The sequence below is a fragment of the Hypomesus nipponensis genome, chromosome 23, assembly GCF_054491055.1.
Source record: "Hypomesus nipponensis isolate SF chromosome 23, ASM5449105v1, whole genome shotgun sequence".
In the NCBI taxonomy this organism is placed as follows: domain Eukaryota; kingdom Metazoa; phylum Chordata; class Actinopteri; order Osmeriformes; family Osmeridae; genus Hypomesus; species Hypomesus nipponensis.
Genome location: NC_140383.1, coordinates 23,317,655 through 23,332,426, shown reverse-complemented (window position 1 = coordinate 23,332,426; position 14,772 = coordinate 23,317,655). Strand labels below are relative to the sequence as shown.

Sequence of the window (14,772 nt, the reverse complement as noted above, 5' to 3'; positions counted from 1 at the left end):
CCAAAACTACAGGTGCAGTGAGTTACCTGGGCCTGTGACCTGGGCCTGTGCCCATGGTGCATTCACACAAACACACACACAAACACACACACACGCACACACACACGCACACACACGCACAGAGGCTTTCCCATCACTGCTTAGCCAGGTAAGCCTGTAAAGGTGGGGGGACAAAGGGAAACAGCACCCCGGCTCCGAGCGGCTCCTTTCAGATGCAATTGAATGCTGACAGGCCTGAGGAGTAATCCTCTAAGAGCCACGACTTCATTACGGACCCTCCCACAGGTAGACCGACAGCCAAACAAAGCTGCCCAGCACTTGAACCTGCGCGCACGCACCACGTGACTCTTCCTGCCGCAAAAAACCTCTCCCGCTACCGGCAAGCACGCCAGGCGGCGACTCATCAAGTTATACACCCCAGGGTTACCCCCTCCCTCCTCCCCTCCCCAGCCTTCAACACTGAAGGCACTGCAGCACAAAGGCATCCTTCCCCCCCCCCGACACCCCCCCTCCTCCTTCCCCCCCCCCCTTCCTGGCCGGGTGGAGGAGGAGAGGAATGAGAGGCATGAGCTCATGGTGGCGTCGGAGGCTGGGAAGTCGGCAGCACTGTGGGAAGCTTTTCATCCTCCCAGTGGTGAGCTCCTGTGAGGACATGAGTGCCGGCGCGCCCTGCTCCCCGCGGCCCAGGCCGGATGGGAAGGCATTACACACATCAGGCCCTGGGAGAGGTAGTCTGTGTCTCTGCTGCACACACACACACACACATAGAGGCACACACACACACACAGAGGCACACACACACACAGAGGCACACACACACACAGAGGCACACACACACACAGAAACACACACATAGAGACACACCCCCCCCCACACAGCTCTTTTCACATCACAGCCAATATTGTCAACTTCTCTCACTCTTCAAACCAATCAGGGGGCGAGGGAAGCTGAGCAGAGCAGGCACAATAGGAACAGTTTTAATTAAGGGCGTCCTCGTCCACACATGCACAACAAGGACATGCTAACAACCGCCGTTTTGAACAACTTTCTTTCGCTAACTACTTGCCTACTTTTATTTGCCTCGAGAGAAATCCTTGAAAAGAGGTTCGTTTACAAAGGCGGCGCTCAAGTCCTGTAGACAGCACCGACACGGATAACTGACACAGTAGCCTCAGCAATCCACACGTGCTCAAAGTAAACAATCGTTTTAAAGGCATGTGGAAGGGCCAGTTGCACTTCATACTGATCTGTTTCCAGCTTCAGGGAGCCTGCGTGTGAGGACTTATTGTTAGAGGTTAGGGTTAGAGGATGGTCTGAAGAGTAATCTCCCTGAGCTTCACCTTCAAACATCAGACCTTTCCAATGTGTATTCCATGTCTGTAAGCAAACACGACTGGGATTCTTCTCTATGGAAGTGGTAAGACCAAATGGACATTTATAATTTCATCATTTACAAGTACATGTCAAATGAATGGTTTTATTCCTGAAAAATCCTGCAAGGTTTACTCAAAGGTCATCTTTGAGATTAGATTTCCTGATGCTGACATTTCTGTCAGACCTTTTAAATAAGCATTGAGCCTTCATTATGGCAGCCAGCGTTACTGATTCTCTTACGCTGCCATAGGTGGGGAAAATAAACCACAACACCGTTCAGACATTAAAAAAACCTTCAACCCCAGGAGGACACACTACATCACCCAAAATAATTCACTATGTGGGGCAGCAGGGCTGTCATTCACTGCCATTGACTGGGAGAGAGAAAAAAAGAGAGAGAGAGATGTTGGATAGGGGGAGGGAGGGGGAGAGAGAGAGCGAGAGAGAGGAAGAGAGAGAGAGAGAGAGAGAGGAAGAGAGAGGAAGAGAGAGAGAGAGAAAGTCATCAAGATGTGACAATTGTGACAAGAGCAGGCAGAGTGTAGCACAGCAGAATGCCGCGAGGATTTCTCCGTCTCTCCTCGTTCCGGGGTGACAGCTTAATGTCTACCACATGCAATATTTATTCTCATCTTGTGTCAGACTGTCTAGCCGTCCGACGGAGTACAAAGAATGTCACTTATTAGAACAAAAGCAGAGGGTAGGTAATCAAGGACACATGGAGCATCAGCCAATCACAGCTCCCCGTTCCTGTCCTGTTCCTTTTTCCATCCATAACAGTTCAACAATCACTCTGATAACAAGCTTTCAGAAGCCGTATGTGGCGACGCTAAATTCATTTATTTATCTCATTAGAGCTGGCAGGCTACAGGACCCTTGCTGCGACATGTGCATTTTGTTATAACCTTATCGCAAAGATAATAAACAATCAACTCAACACAGCCGAGGTTGCTATGAAAATATATCATTAGCCAGACTTGAAACACATGGATGTTTTTCAGCTCTTCATATCAGAGGGAAGGCTCTGCATGGGAAGAGTTCCTAAGGTTGCCTCTCCTTTCTCCCAGAGAGACTTTCGGGCTCACTGGGCTTCTGTTGAAGCACTCTGAGGAGGCATAGCTCGAGCTGCTTTCTACTACAGAGGAAGAGGATCACCAGCCTGCTGTCACGATGGGCCTCACATGAAGTCGCTGCGCGCTTTATAGCGTTTGGTTGTCACACACAAAGGGATGAAAACATCTTGAGTAGCTTTGACTTTGGGACACATAACGAGGCAAACAGAGCTTTAATCATGTCGCTGATCAAGATCTGGTCATGAGACGGCGCTCTCTGGGAAGCTGAACGCGGCACCATCTTTATCACAGCGAGAGAACGTTTAGGGAGGACAAGTTTCCATCTCACGACATCAACAGAGAACAAACGCTAGGCTGCTTTGGTCATAACGTGGGACAGTGGCTGTGACACTCTATTAGGATCTCATTAGGGATCAAACAAGAGGTCCCAGGACACCACCCAGGGACCTCCAGGTACACCACCCAGAGACCCCTGCATCCCACCACCTCCAGCCCAACGTGGTGACCAGGGTGGCTGGCGGGGCCACGGCCGCGTCCCCCTGTTACCTGGACCAGGACCAGTCAAACAGCCGAGGAGACAGATCCTCCAGGGCTTTATTACATCTGCCATCTGGTTCCGTTTTCCTGTCCATCGTCTCCCGCCGTTCGCACTCATTACGAAGCGAGCTGAAGGGGTCCATTAGGAAAGACTGTGGGCAGCAGGCTGCATGTCTTCCTACCATGGGAAAGTGTATCTTAAGATCCCACTGCACACAAGGGGTAGAGTGGATGACTGTGCGCGGAGTAAAAGGGAGACTAGCGATCGTATATATCCCACATGGCTTTGAAACGCTAACGTAACTCCCTTGACAGCAGTTCCCTTGGTTGGAGCCAGTGGTTTTGCACTCAATAAACTTTCAATTCTGTTTATGGGAATGATGGTTTTGGAAGTCGTAGAAGAGAGCTGTTGCCTCTGCTTACATGTAACAATCCCCAGGCTCAAACTGTTTGTCCCCTCTCTCAAAACCCCAGCCGTGCTCTGAAGTGCTGCTTTGACATGATAGAAACTGCAGTTACCTGGCAAGACTACACAGAAAGTTACAACTTCCACGTGGGATCAATTAAGATGAATTAACAAACTGCTGATCAACATGATGTGAGGATAAGAATTTGAATCATTTTAGAGCGAAAAACCCTGGAATAAATGATCCTCTGAAAGGGACTTCAAAGCTAGCGGATGCTGGCCTTATCTTGCTGTCTCCCTGCAGGGCTATCTTGGCTGTGGCTGTCAACACTCCTCCTTCAGGGCCAGACAGGGTACTGCACCCAGGGGAAACATACCTGCTGATCCACTCTTCAGTCCCAGACAGAAACGCACTGAGGTAGACACAGTCGCAGACTGTGAAGAGACACTCATAACTTTTACAGACAGGGTGCCATAAACAAGGATATATTCCAGCACGGCAGATAGACAGGTAGAAAGGAGACACACACACAAACAAACACGCATTGACACACGCACCCAGACACACAGACACACCCTCGCATACACGCACACAAACACACACATTCACACAAACACACCCAAACACACACACACACACACAGACACACACAGACACGCACACTCCAGACTCAGACACACACCTACGCACAGCTTTAATAACAGCACCCTGCGAGGCACCTCATAGCTCTGCCGTTCCGACACTCTCTCCCTCTACACACACGGCACCGGCACACTCACCGACAGGTCACGCTTACCGGTTCTCGAAAAGGTCAACACACCTACTTGAGAGGCTCCAATTTGCTTTAAAGCACAATTAAAAGGGAGGGGAGCCTCCCTCGCAACACAGCTTCCTAACAGAGCTCCCACAAGTGGAGCGTCGCATTGACGAAACTGCCGTTTTTGTCACCACCGAATTAAACTCTTGATAATATCAAGCCTAATCAAAACATGAAAGGTTAAAAAAGCAGACGGCGACCACAGGCTTTTTCAGATGACCAGCCGCTGCCTCGACAAGTGAAAACACCCAAACAGCAGACAGACTGCAGAGCCCCACCACATCATGAACAGGGGAGTAATGACCCTCCCTAGCAGACACAGACTATGTGGCACAGACAGTGTTCCAGGCAGCCTCCTGACGCCGGAGGAAGAGGCTTTCGCCTCTCGATAGACTCCTCTGGATGCCATTCCCTATCACGCAATGCCTCTCAGTCATAAACACATGACAAATGCGGCCTTAATCATTTTTTACGAGCGGGGACGTGCAGGGGGCAGCTTATGGCTGGAGGGGAGAGGGGAACGGAGAACAGCAGGCAGTCCCTGCTGCAGAGAGGAGAGAGGCCGTGTGGTAAAGGCTCCTCTGGAACATCACTGGGGCCAGCAGGCCTTTGATCTCCACACCGCAATTACGCCAGCATCCCAAATGAGCATGGAGTCGCCTCCGAAACAGACTTCAAACATGCACGTGGACGGGTTCTCATCCACATAGCACGCTCTCTCTGTGCTGAACGGGACGGCGACCACGTGGTCCAACGGTAAACTATGTACCGTCTCCTGTGGAGAAGCGCACGATGAAAGACAGCCCAGAGCCTCCTCAGAACCCTCAGTTAATGGCGGCTGGCTCAAGCTAATACTGTTTATTTGGGCTTGTAATGGGGTCAGCTTGGTCTGTGTAGTGGTTACTACAATGCCGTGCACTCATAACAGGAAGGCTGCGGTTCATCCAAAGCCTCTTTTTCTCCCCCCCCCTAAACCGAAGTACCTTCTGATAAGAATGCGGCCGTCAATCAAAGGAGATATAAGTATGTTCTCGAAAATAAACACCCCCAAGTGGAACACTGTGCCTATCACCAAGAGGGTCTTTTTATTTTTGACAAATACTGAGGCCTCGTATTTTACCACTCACTCTATAATGTGTGGTGGGAATAAGATAGTCAAATCAACAACAACAACGCACGAGAGTGCCTGAAAGTAAATATGTGATTCGGGAAGAAAAAGATAGAGAGGAACAAAAAAAAAAAGCAACTCCAGTCTGGGCGGGAGCCATCCAAACAGCCTGAGTGTCCTCTCCAGAGACAAAGCAGAGGGGAGACTGACCTGCAGCATCGTTTGCTGCTTCTCTTTCTCCTCTCCCCACATTAAAATCTGAGATTGCAATTTGTCTTGCTGTTTGCTTTGAATAGTCCTTAACCATATCATCATCTCAACTGTTCTGGGGGGGAAAACCTGAAGCAGGGCGACAGCCAAATGGCAGTCTGGCGTCTGGTCTGCAGACTAGCTGCCATTAGGGCTGAGAGCAGCATTTATTGTACAATTAGGGGTCCCCAGATCTACCTGTAATCATCTCCGTACAGGTGTGAGCCCGGCTCCGGACAAGGGAAGTGACTCATCACTTGTCAAACATCCACACTTTGATGTCTGCATTGTTCCACGCAGAGCCCTCAGGACACAGTAGCGCTCCCGTTGGTTAAAACACTCCAAGATTTATTGCATTTTACACAAGTGAAAAAAGAAAAGAAGAAGAAAGAAAGAAAGAAGAAAAAAAAAAACGGTAACATGAAAATACAAATAAAAAGCTTCCTGCAGATGACTGATGTTCCACATGTCATGAATCATATGATTTATGTGCTCCAGTTACGACGTTCCTCCTCCTGCTGTCAGAGAGACAGTCATACCTTCGTGTCAAGAACACACAGTCACACGTAAACAACTTCCTTTTAATGCCACGCTGCCAAGTGAGCGGCAAAACAAACACTGAACAAAAACAGGTTCACGCCAACGAAAAGAACGACACATGAAACCCTACAGGGGCAATTGGAAGCGTGCGACGACAATCCCCAAGTCGGTGGTTATTGACACTAGGCTTGTAGTGTACATAAGATAAGTACCCCCCCCTTCACTGTGTCTGTTCTCACTGCGGCCCCCCAACTCATCTCATGTCCAGGCTGCTAATCAGGAGGGTGTGCCTCCTGTGTCAGAAGGGCTGGAGAGCACAGCTTCTCTGAGCACCTCAGAAGCTGCTGGGCCGGAGCAGGCCCAGGTGACCACAGGAGGGTCAACTATGAGCCCTTTCCAATGAGACGAGTGACATCACGGCTCGAGCTGACAAGTCAAACATGTCGCTAAACACAAAAACATTTTGGCCTCCCCTGATCTGTTTGCGATTGAAAGTCATAACTTGTTTCTCATTTCTTCATCGCATGGAAAAATATGTGGTTCCAACACTTAGCAATGCATGGGAAATGTGTAGGAATGTACAGTTAAGCATGTCAAACGGTATTAATATTCTGCATCGAGAGCACACAACATCTGTAAACAGTGATCTCTTCAGACAAAACCAAACATTTGAAGAAGAAAAAACCTCTAGACATCACAATATTTAAAGAGAACTATCACATGATTTATTGGCCGTTTCCAGATGACTTTAATTACTTCTCTTTGGCTTGGAGTCGATGAATGTTTATTTTTTTTGTCATTTAAAGCTTTTCCTTGCTTTGATATCATATGGAAATGAAACATTTTCGATGATAAATGTGAACCACATGCTGTTAAGTGCTTGATGAAGTGCAGAGTTTGGGGTCTGGCGGGGTCTCCACCCCCAGGCTGGTCTCCTCACAGAGACACCATGAGACAGGCTGGTCTCCTCACAGAGACACCATGAGACAGGCTGGTCACATGCACACGCACACCTCTGCATGTGCACAAACCACACAGATTCACACACACACACGCACGTTTGTCTCTACACACACACACACACTCCTCCTCACACATGCCTGTATACACACACACACCTTAACTGAGTGATCGTCTTAGTGTCGAGGGTGTGTGTAAGCTTCATAGGGTGTCTTAACAAACTGCATGGTAAACACAGAGAGAACAGGGTGTCAGATGGTTTTATGACAACGGATTCCATATCACAGCCCTTCCACAGAGAACGCAGATTCATTTTCCCACGTTGTGAGTTGGAACCCCATAAAAAGCAGACATCAAACCATAGAAGAAAGGATATTGATGGAGAAGGAAGAGTTTGACATGACGGAGACCTACGTTTAGGGAGATCAATATCATCATGAAAAAGGAAGAGTTCGTGGTCGTCTCTGCACCACAATAAAGTGTCGTTGTGTGTCCAGCTCCACCCATATCTCTAATGAAGTAGCGCAATGTGTCTAGCTACACCCATATCTCTAAGGACTTACCATTTGTTCTTCCTCCTTATGTAGTCTTTCTCAGTGAGGTTTACGAGGTAAATCATTGGCTTGGACGTCAAAAACAAGTATTTGTTCAACACTTCAATCTGTGACAGACAGAGAGAGGGCAATAACTCAGGCTCCAAACTTTACAAACCTTTGAGGAACACGCAGGGAGAAAAAAGCAAAGCCAAATCAAATGAGGGCTCTGGTCTGTGCTCTGCAGGGAAGCTTCTAGAAAGCCTGTAGATCACCATCAGCATGGGCAGATGTCATTAGTTTGTTAAAAAGTAATACACAGCGTGCACATGAACATGGTCATTTGCATAGCAGACTTTCTGCTCAAAAAGAAGCAGTTGGACTTTCAGGCCAGATGAAAGATGAGCAGGATAAATCACATTGGTACATTTTGGAGTGTAACATGAAAGCCTTACCTCCTTGTCGTTCCAATCGGGATAGTAGCGGACATGCTTCTTTTCATCCAGTACCCAGGTCCTGATTTTGCACATTACATCCTGTTTGGGATTAAAAGAGAATGAACAAGAAGCCATTAAAGGAGATGAAAAAGAATATAAACCCAGCATGGTACAGGGTAATTATTTCCTAAATGCATGGCATCCTGATGCCAAAATGAACAATGCATGCTCGTATTCAGAGAGCAGAGGCCTGGTGTTGACAGGGACAGCACGCACAAGGCCCCCCCCCCCTCCTCCCCTTACTTCCCCCCCTTCCCCCCATCTTCTAAATGAGGACTAAACGCCTTTGAGGGAATCTCACTTCACAAACACTGATGCAGTTGCGAGAGAGAGAGAGAGAGAGAGAGAGAGAGAGAGAGAGAGAGAGAGAGAGAGAGAGAGAGAGAGAGAGAGAGAGAGAGAGAGAGAGAGAGAGAGAGAGAGAGAGAGAGAGAGAGAGAGAGAGAGAGAGAGAGAAATGTGTCACTTTCAGCTAAGTTGGTTTTAGTAATGTGTGAATTCTTTGCTGTTTCCCAGCCTCGCTGCCTCGTTGCCTCGCTGCCTCGCTGCCTCGCTGCCTCGCTGCCTCGCTGCCTCGCTGCCTCGCTGCCTCGCTGCCTCGCTGCCTCGCTGCCTCGCTGCCTCGCTGCCTCGCTGCCTCGCTGCCTCGCTGCCTCGCTGCCTCGCTGCCTCGCTGCCTCGCTGCCGTGTGTACTCGAGCTGAAGCGGGAGTGTGCCAGTCAGGTACTAATTAAGCCCTGTTACTACTGGCAAAAACATTAGGCTTCTCCTGCTCCCCTCTCCACGTTCATTACCAAGGCAGCTGTGGGGTGGACCACAGGCAGGCAGGGCTGGGCCCTGACAGGATCTGGAAGCAGGGATGGGAGGGAACAGGGGTGGGAGGCAGTTATAACATTTGTAATAAAGAAATTGAGCCTATTATTGTTGATCCGGCCCCACAGAAATTAGCGGAACACATTCTTTTTTTGTTCCTGTCAACTGAACCTCCCCCTTCATATAAAACTCCCCCAACCCCAGCAACAGCCCCACCCCCCCACACACCATCCCCAGCAACAGCCCCACCCCCCCACCACCCCCAGCAACAGGCCCCCCGCCTCCTCCTTCCTCCCCGAAACCCTCTCAGCACTTCACAATCACACTCCCCTTTGAAAGAACAGAGGGAAGGAGCCTGCCAGAGCTTCAATTACACAATGGCAGAAAAAACCTCCACACAGTGACCCCCAGCCAGCTGTATTCTCCCTCCGCACGTCTCTCTCCGCACATCTCTCTCCGCACATCTCTCTCCGCAGGAATTCTAAAGGCCTTTTAGTCAGGCAGCCAGAGTGCGGCCAGCGGGAGAGGGGGCAGGAAGAGCGCCGTGCACTCCCCCCGCGCCGGCCCAAGTCTTCACAGAGAGATTAATCATCTGTGAAATGGAAACAGCAAACGTCCAGTGACACAGGCTGAACCCGCTCCAGGATTCCCTCATCAGCTTGCGGGCTGCCGCGCAGTGCTGCTCTAACAGGCAGGTGTTAATAAAAGCCATACGGGGTCCCCAGGGGTCAAACACGGCCGCCTGCCACTGGGAGACGACACTCGGGGCCCACGCTTCTTATTATTGTTTGTTAAGATGTGTGAGTTTGGGGATTCAACCGACCAAAGACGAGAAATGTCGTCTTTGGTCAATGTGATGTGGGGCTGCGTATTAAAAATAATAACTAAACAGATTTTGTTCATCGTATCGTAAAAATCCGAACTGTGTGTGTGACTCGTGTTGGCACATTGTTTATCATGACGTGCATTTACGAGCCCAGTTGAAATTCGTGTATTGGATAGCATGTTATGAATCGGATATCTGAAATATCTCACTCTACTTACAACAGAACAACATTTCTGTCACGTACCGTACTGAGGACCAGAATGTATGAACATCTGAATTATATAGTTTCACCTTCATACACACAAAAATAAAACTGTAAATGCTCCTTTAAAAGATGGGGCACTCTGGGAAAATGAGGTGTAACTACGGAAATTAGTGCTTAATTCCAAGTTCTTGTTAATTACTCGGTAAGTGCCAAATCTCAGGATGCAATTACCATTTAAATAGTTACATGGTATTTACCTTGTTATTTTATAGCACTTGGAGCACTATAAACGTGCTGCTCCCCTCGTCTTCTATAATGTTGAGAAGAGGTTCTATATGAGGCAGCAGATGTGACACGTCCTATCAGACCAGACACGTCGATATGAAAGGATCTTCTGAGGAACCAGCTTTTCCTCCCTCACCCCAAGAATCAAACGACGCTGAACGTCTCCAACACCAAACCCAGCCTGGAAGAGGAACCTTCCCCCCTCGTCCAGAAGCTCGACACCAGGCTTTAATGGGGACCATTCTTCAACGGGCAAAAGGAGCTTTCTATAGATTCCGTTTGGCATACACAACCTTTGACAAGTAATGTAGATCATTTTTTATTCATTGCCTAAAATTGTCCGCAATTATGTGTGTCAGCGCCCACCTGCCTGGCCTGAATGCATCTCCGTCTGGAGGGAGAGGGATTACACTGGGGGGGCCGGGGACGGGGCCGTGAGGCAGGTGAAATGGCCCCTCTCGTTAGGGTAACGAGCGGTCACAGCCTGCATGTGCCGGCCGTGCCTGAAATTGGGGCGTTCGGGCTCCCTCTGAAAGGCCAGATTACCTCGCTTACTGGCCCATTCTGCATCGGGGTCAGTCTCCCTCTGCCCTGTGCGCTGATGGTGTCAGCCCATCAGCTCTCCACCAGAGCTCCTGCTGCTCCCTGAGTCTCCGCAGCACAGAGAACCCCGGCAGGCGGCTCCAACACGGCTTCATTACCCTAACAGCATGGCCGTGTTTGTTGTGGATCCACATGCAATCTGATCTGATGGGGACACGGCGCTCAGATTCTCCTCCTAATCGCACCATCTATTCTCAGCGTGCCTGGCTGTGGAGGAGCCCAAAAGGTTCTGTCAAAGCACATTCCAAACATTTATTGTATTCATATCGCGATGTAGGCCTGTAGGGCATCCATTGTATGGCCTCACCCAATTTTCCCCTGAGCTGCTGTGGGTGCGAGAGCGCTCCAGAGAGCTGTGCTGTGATTTGAGTATTACTTCAGATGAAAAGAGGCTTGTGGAAACACTTTCATTAGCCCAGCACTGTGACCCGGGGGCAGCAGCTGAATAAGTAACTCTCTATTAATGATTCCTGCAGCAGAAAAACCCCTGACCCCCGATCACTTTCAATCTCAGAAAAGAGAAGAAATGGGGCAGAGGGAGGAGGAGGGAGGTAGGGGGCGGGAGGGGGAGGTAGGAGTAGGGAGGAGGAGGGAGGGGGCGGGAGGGGGAGGTAGGAGGAGGGAGGAGGAGGAGGGAGGGAGGGAGGGAGGGAGGGAGGGAGGGAGGGAGGGAGGGAGGGAGGGAGGGAGGGAGGGAGGGAGGGAGGGAGGGAGGGAGGGAGGGAGGGAGGGAGGCAGGAGGAGGGAGGGGGAGGGAGGGGGCGGGAAGGGGAGGGAGGGAGGGAGGTGTTTTGGAGAAGGGGTGGATACATATTTTTTTCCTGTGGCGGTTGTGTGGGAGGGCTATTATTTGTGGCGTACTGTGAGGCGAGCTGTGGGCATGCTGAAACATTCACTCACGTATTCAGGTTTGAGTTTCTTCTCGTCACCCCTGATGGCCGACTTCTCCAGCTTGTCAATAATGGGTCCAATCATCTCCTCATCCTTCATCCTCAGCTCCTCGTGGATGATCTCCATGTCCCTTACAGGGTCCACCGTGCCCTCCACGTGGATGATCTCCTCGTCGTCAAAAGCGCCTGCAGCAGGACCATAGGACACAGCAGGACCATAGGACACAGCAGGACCATAGCACACAGCAGGACCATAGCACACAGCAGGACCATAGCACACAGCAGGACCATAGGACACAGCAGGACCATAGCACACAGCAGGACCATAGGACACAGCAGGACCATAGCACACAGCAGGACCATAGCACACAGCAGGACCATAGCACACAGCAGGACCATAGCACACAGCAGGACCATAGGACACAGCAGGACCATAGCACACAGCAGGACCATAGCACACAGCAGGACCATAGCACACAGCAGGACCATAGCACACAGCAGACACACACACAAAGCGTAATCAATGAATGATCATTGATTGTTTCTGGAGTCCAATGTTGAACTACGACTAATGAGACTCAACAATGATGACTTTTCACTGAGAATATTGGAAAAAGACAAGCTTTCACATGAAGCGCCACAGTGGGAGTCAACCAATAGTCACACCATCTATGACAGATTACATATGGCCATTTTACTCAAAACCAAAACACTTATATTGTTTACCAATCAGCTTGTCGACTTGCAGTCATGGTAAATTCCTTAAACCATTGTGGGCTTTCACTTCCTTAAATTGAAAACTTGAGGTCTAAACCAATTTCAGTTGAGCAATATGTGAGCCTTGCCAAAGCAATGTTTGGCTTTTGTTGTTCAGTGGAACAAAACAACTCTTCTGTCTTGGTTCCAGACTCTAAGTATCTCTGGCGTGCAGTGGTGGGTAATCCTAATTTGACGCGGCAACTTCAAATTAGTATGTCTTCTTCACGCTTACACTCTAAAATCTGGTACAGCGACCTCAGAAAAGAAGTATCAACTTCCATTGCTGCAACGTACAGTGTATGCAGTGGCATCTCCTGTCTTAACCAATTGGCCTATTGTAGCCACCGTGCTCCTGCACAGTGATTAGATAATGAGACACTACAGCACATCGTTTAGCGGCTCTTAGCCTACTGGTTCTCCAGCAGGCCCTGGAGTTCAGCCCGCGGGGCCGCCAGGGTGTAGGAGAGGGGGCAAGCCATCTGTCACACCGGCCTGATACCCTTTCACTCCAGTGATAGCCTTAGCCCTGGCCTTCTCTGCACAGTGTCAGGACAGCGATCACTATAGTTGAGCCTGATAGCAGCTGACAGGATTCCTTTAAGTGCTCGTTGCCACACGGATTGGCGTACGGAACCAGCATTGAGAATGTACTTTCACTGGTTTTCAGAAGCCATCAAACCATCAAAAGACACGCAGGCAAACCCCAGTGTACGAAAAGAATTCCAGTTTGCATTTGCAGGCCGGCGCATCTGTGGAATGTTTTGGTGAAAACATTCAAATACATCCCATGTAGCACTGACACAGTTGACGTTAGGAAAAGGCTACAGTATTTCATCTGCCTGGGTAGTGGCCAATGACACTTGGGCGTTGAGTGTTGCAGGGTTGATGGATGGTGCCTGCTACAGTATGTTTGGCATCTGTGTGTCGGGGTTACTTAATGGTAGCAGGTGACAACACTCAGGTGCAGGTGTTGAGTCCTCTTTGAGGAGACTGTTGACAGGTGAAGCCTTGGGAGAGAACGACGTCATCGGGACGATTCGTGCCACTCATCGTGACGGCCATACTTCTTCAAGTTTTGACAATGATTCACGCAAAATATTGATGATTCATAGTGCTAGAGTGAATTATTAACTGTCATACAAGACACATTTGTTTTATGGAGTAATGTCTATCTTGATTTTGTGAGCAGACAGAGAAATAAGGAGTCTGTAAGAACATTTCCCTCTTTACTGATTTATGTGTCTTTGGTCGGAGGACTTCACTGCGCCGTTTGCCATCACCAGTTGAAATAAAGACAGCTTTTCCATTATCAAGGCAAAAGGAAAACAAATAATTTATCTTCCACGTTATCCAACATGCCACTTTAATTAATAAGTGGTAAGAGTTAACATGTGAGGTAAAAAACTGTTGACTGAAATGACAATGTAACAATCTTACATCACCCAACCATGCTGAACAATGATAGCCCATTAGGATCAACAGCAGAATGACTGATCAAAAATATATCCAACTTTCCCCTGGTGATCTATTACACGAGTCAACATAAGCCTGACACTTAGGTGCAAGCTGTCATCATAAACGTCGTCCTCATGGGGAAATGAACTTATCCAATTACTCTTTGCCTAATCAGGCTGTTTTGGTTCCTCTCGTCTTCCAGAGGTACTCCACAATATAAACAGTTCACTTACGCCAAACATAAAGGGGCTAATCAGTGGAATTATTGTTTTGCTGCTTCAATTTGCCAGCTCCCAGCTTCTACACTGATTGGAATGAAAATGTGCTATTGTGTGAGCTGTTCCTACATGAACTTTAGGTGAAAATAATGCAATGTAAATCATTTGTGGGCACAAAGAATATACATACTGACAAAGGGCTCTGATGTGTAATTTCTAATGACAAAAGAAAACCTTTCATGGAGGCTGCAGACAGCGGTGCCTAAGGACTCGATGTACTCTTACTATGCATTCTGATATAACAATGATGATTCATACATTTCAAACAAGCTTGATAACTATTAGTGAGTTGAAGATCAACAGTCTATGATGTGGTTGTGATCCCTTGCTACCCTCCTGGAGGAAGAGCCCACCCTGCCCGCCCAGAGATGGAGCAGCTGACCATCCACCCTCACTCATACACCCTCACTCATCCACCTTCACTCATCCACCTTCACTCATCCACCCTCACTCATCCACCCTCACTCATCCACCCTCACTCATACACCCTCACTCATCCACCCTCACTCATCCACCCTCACTCATCCACCCTCACTCATACACCCTCACTCATACACCCTCAC

The 14,772-nt window shown here is 49.0% G+C and overlaps 1 protein-coding gene across 2 annotated transcripts in view; it reads right to left on the bottom strand.

Annotated features, from left to right (window-relative positions):
* LOC146235064 (obg-like ATPase 1) overlaps window positions 1-14,772 on the bottom strand; it is a 39,805-nt gene that overhangs the window by 9,326 nt on the left and 15,707 nt on the right. For both annotated transcript variants that reach the window (XM_084688919.1, XM_084688918.1), the window contains 3 exons: window positions 11,728-11,903; window positions 8,054-8,134; window positions 7,629-7,726 (listed from right to left, as the gene is read on the bottom strand). In XM_084688919.1, the coding sequence (XP_084545045.1) occupies window positions 7,629-7,726; window positions 8,054-8,134; window positions 11,728-11,903 (355 nt within the window). The remainder of the gene's footprint in view (window positions 1-7,628; window positions 7,727-8,053; window positions 8,135-11,727; window positions 11,904-14,772) is intronic.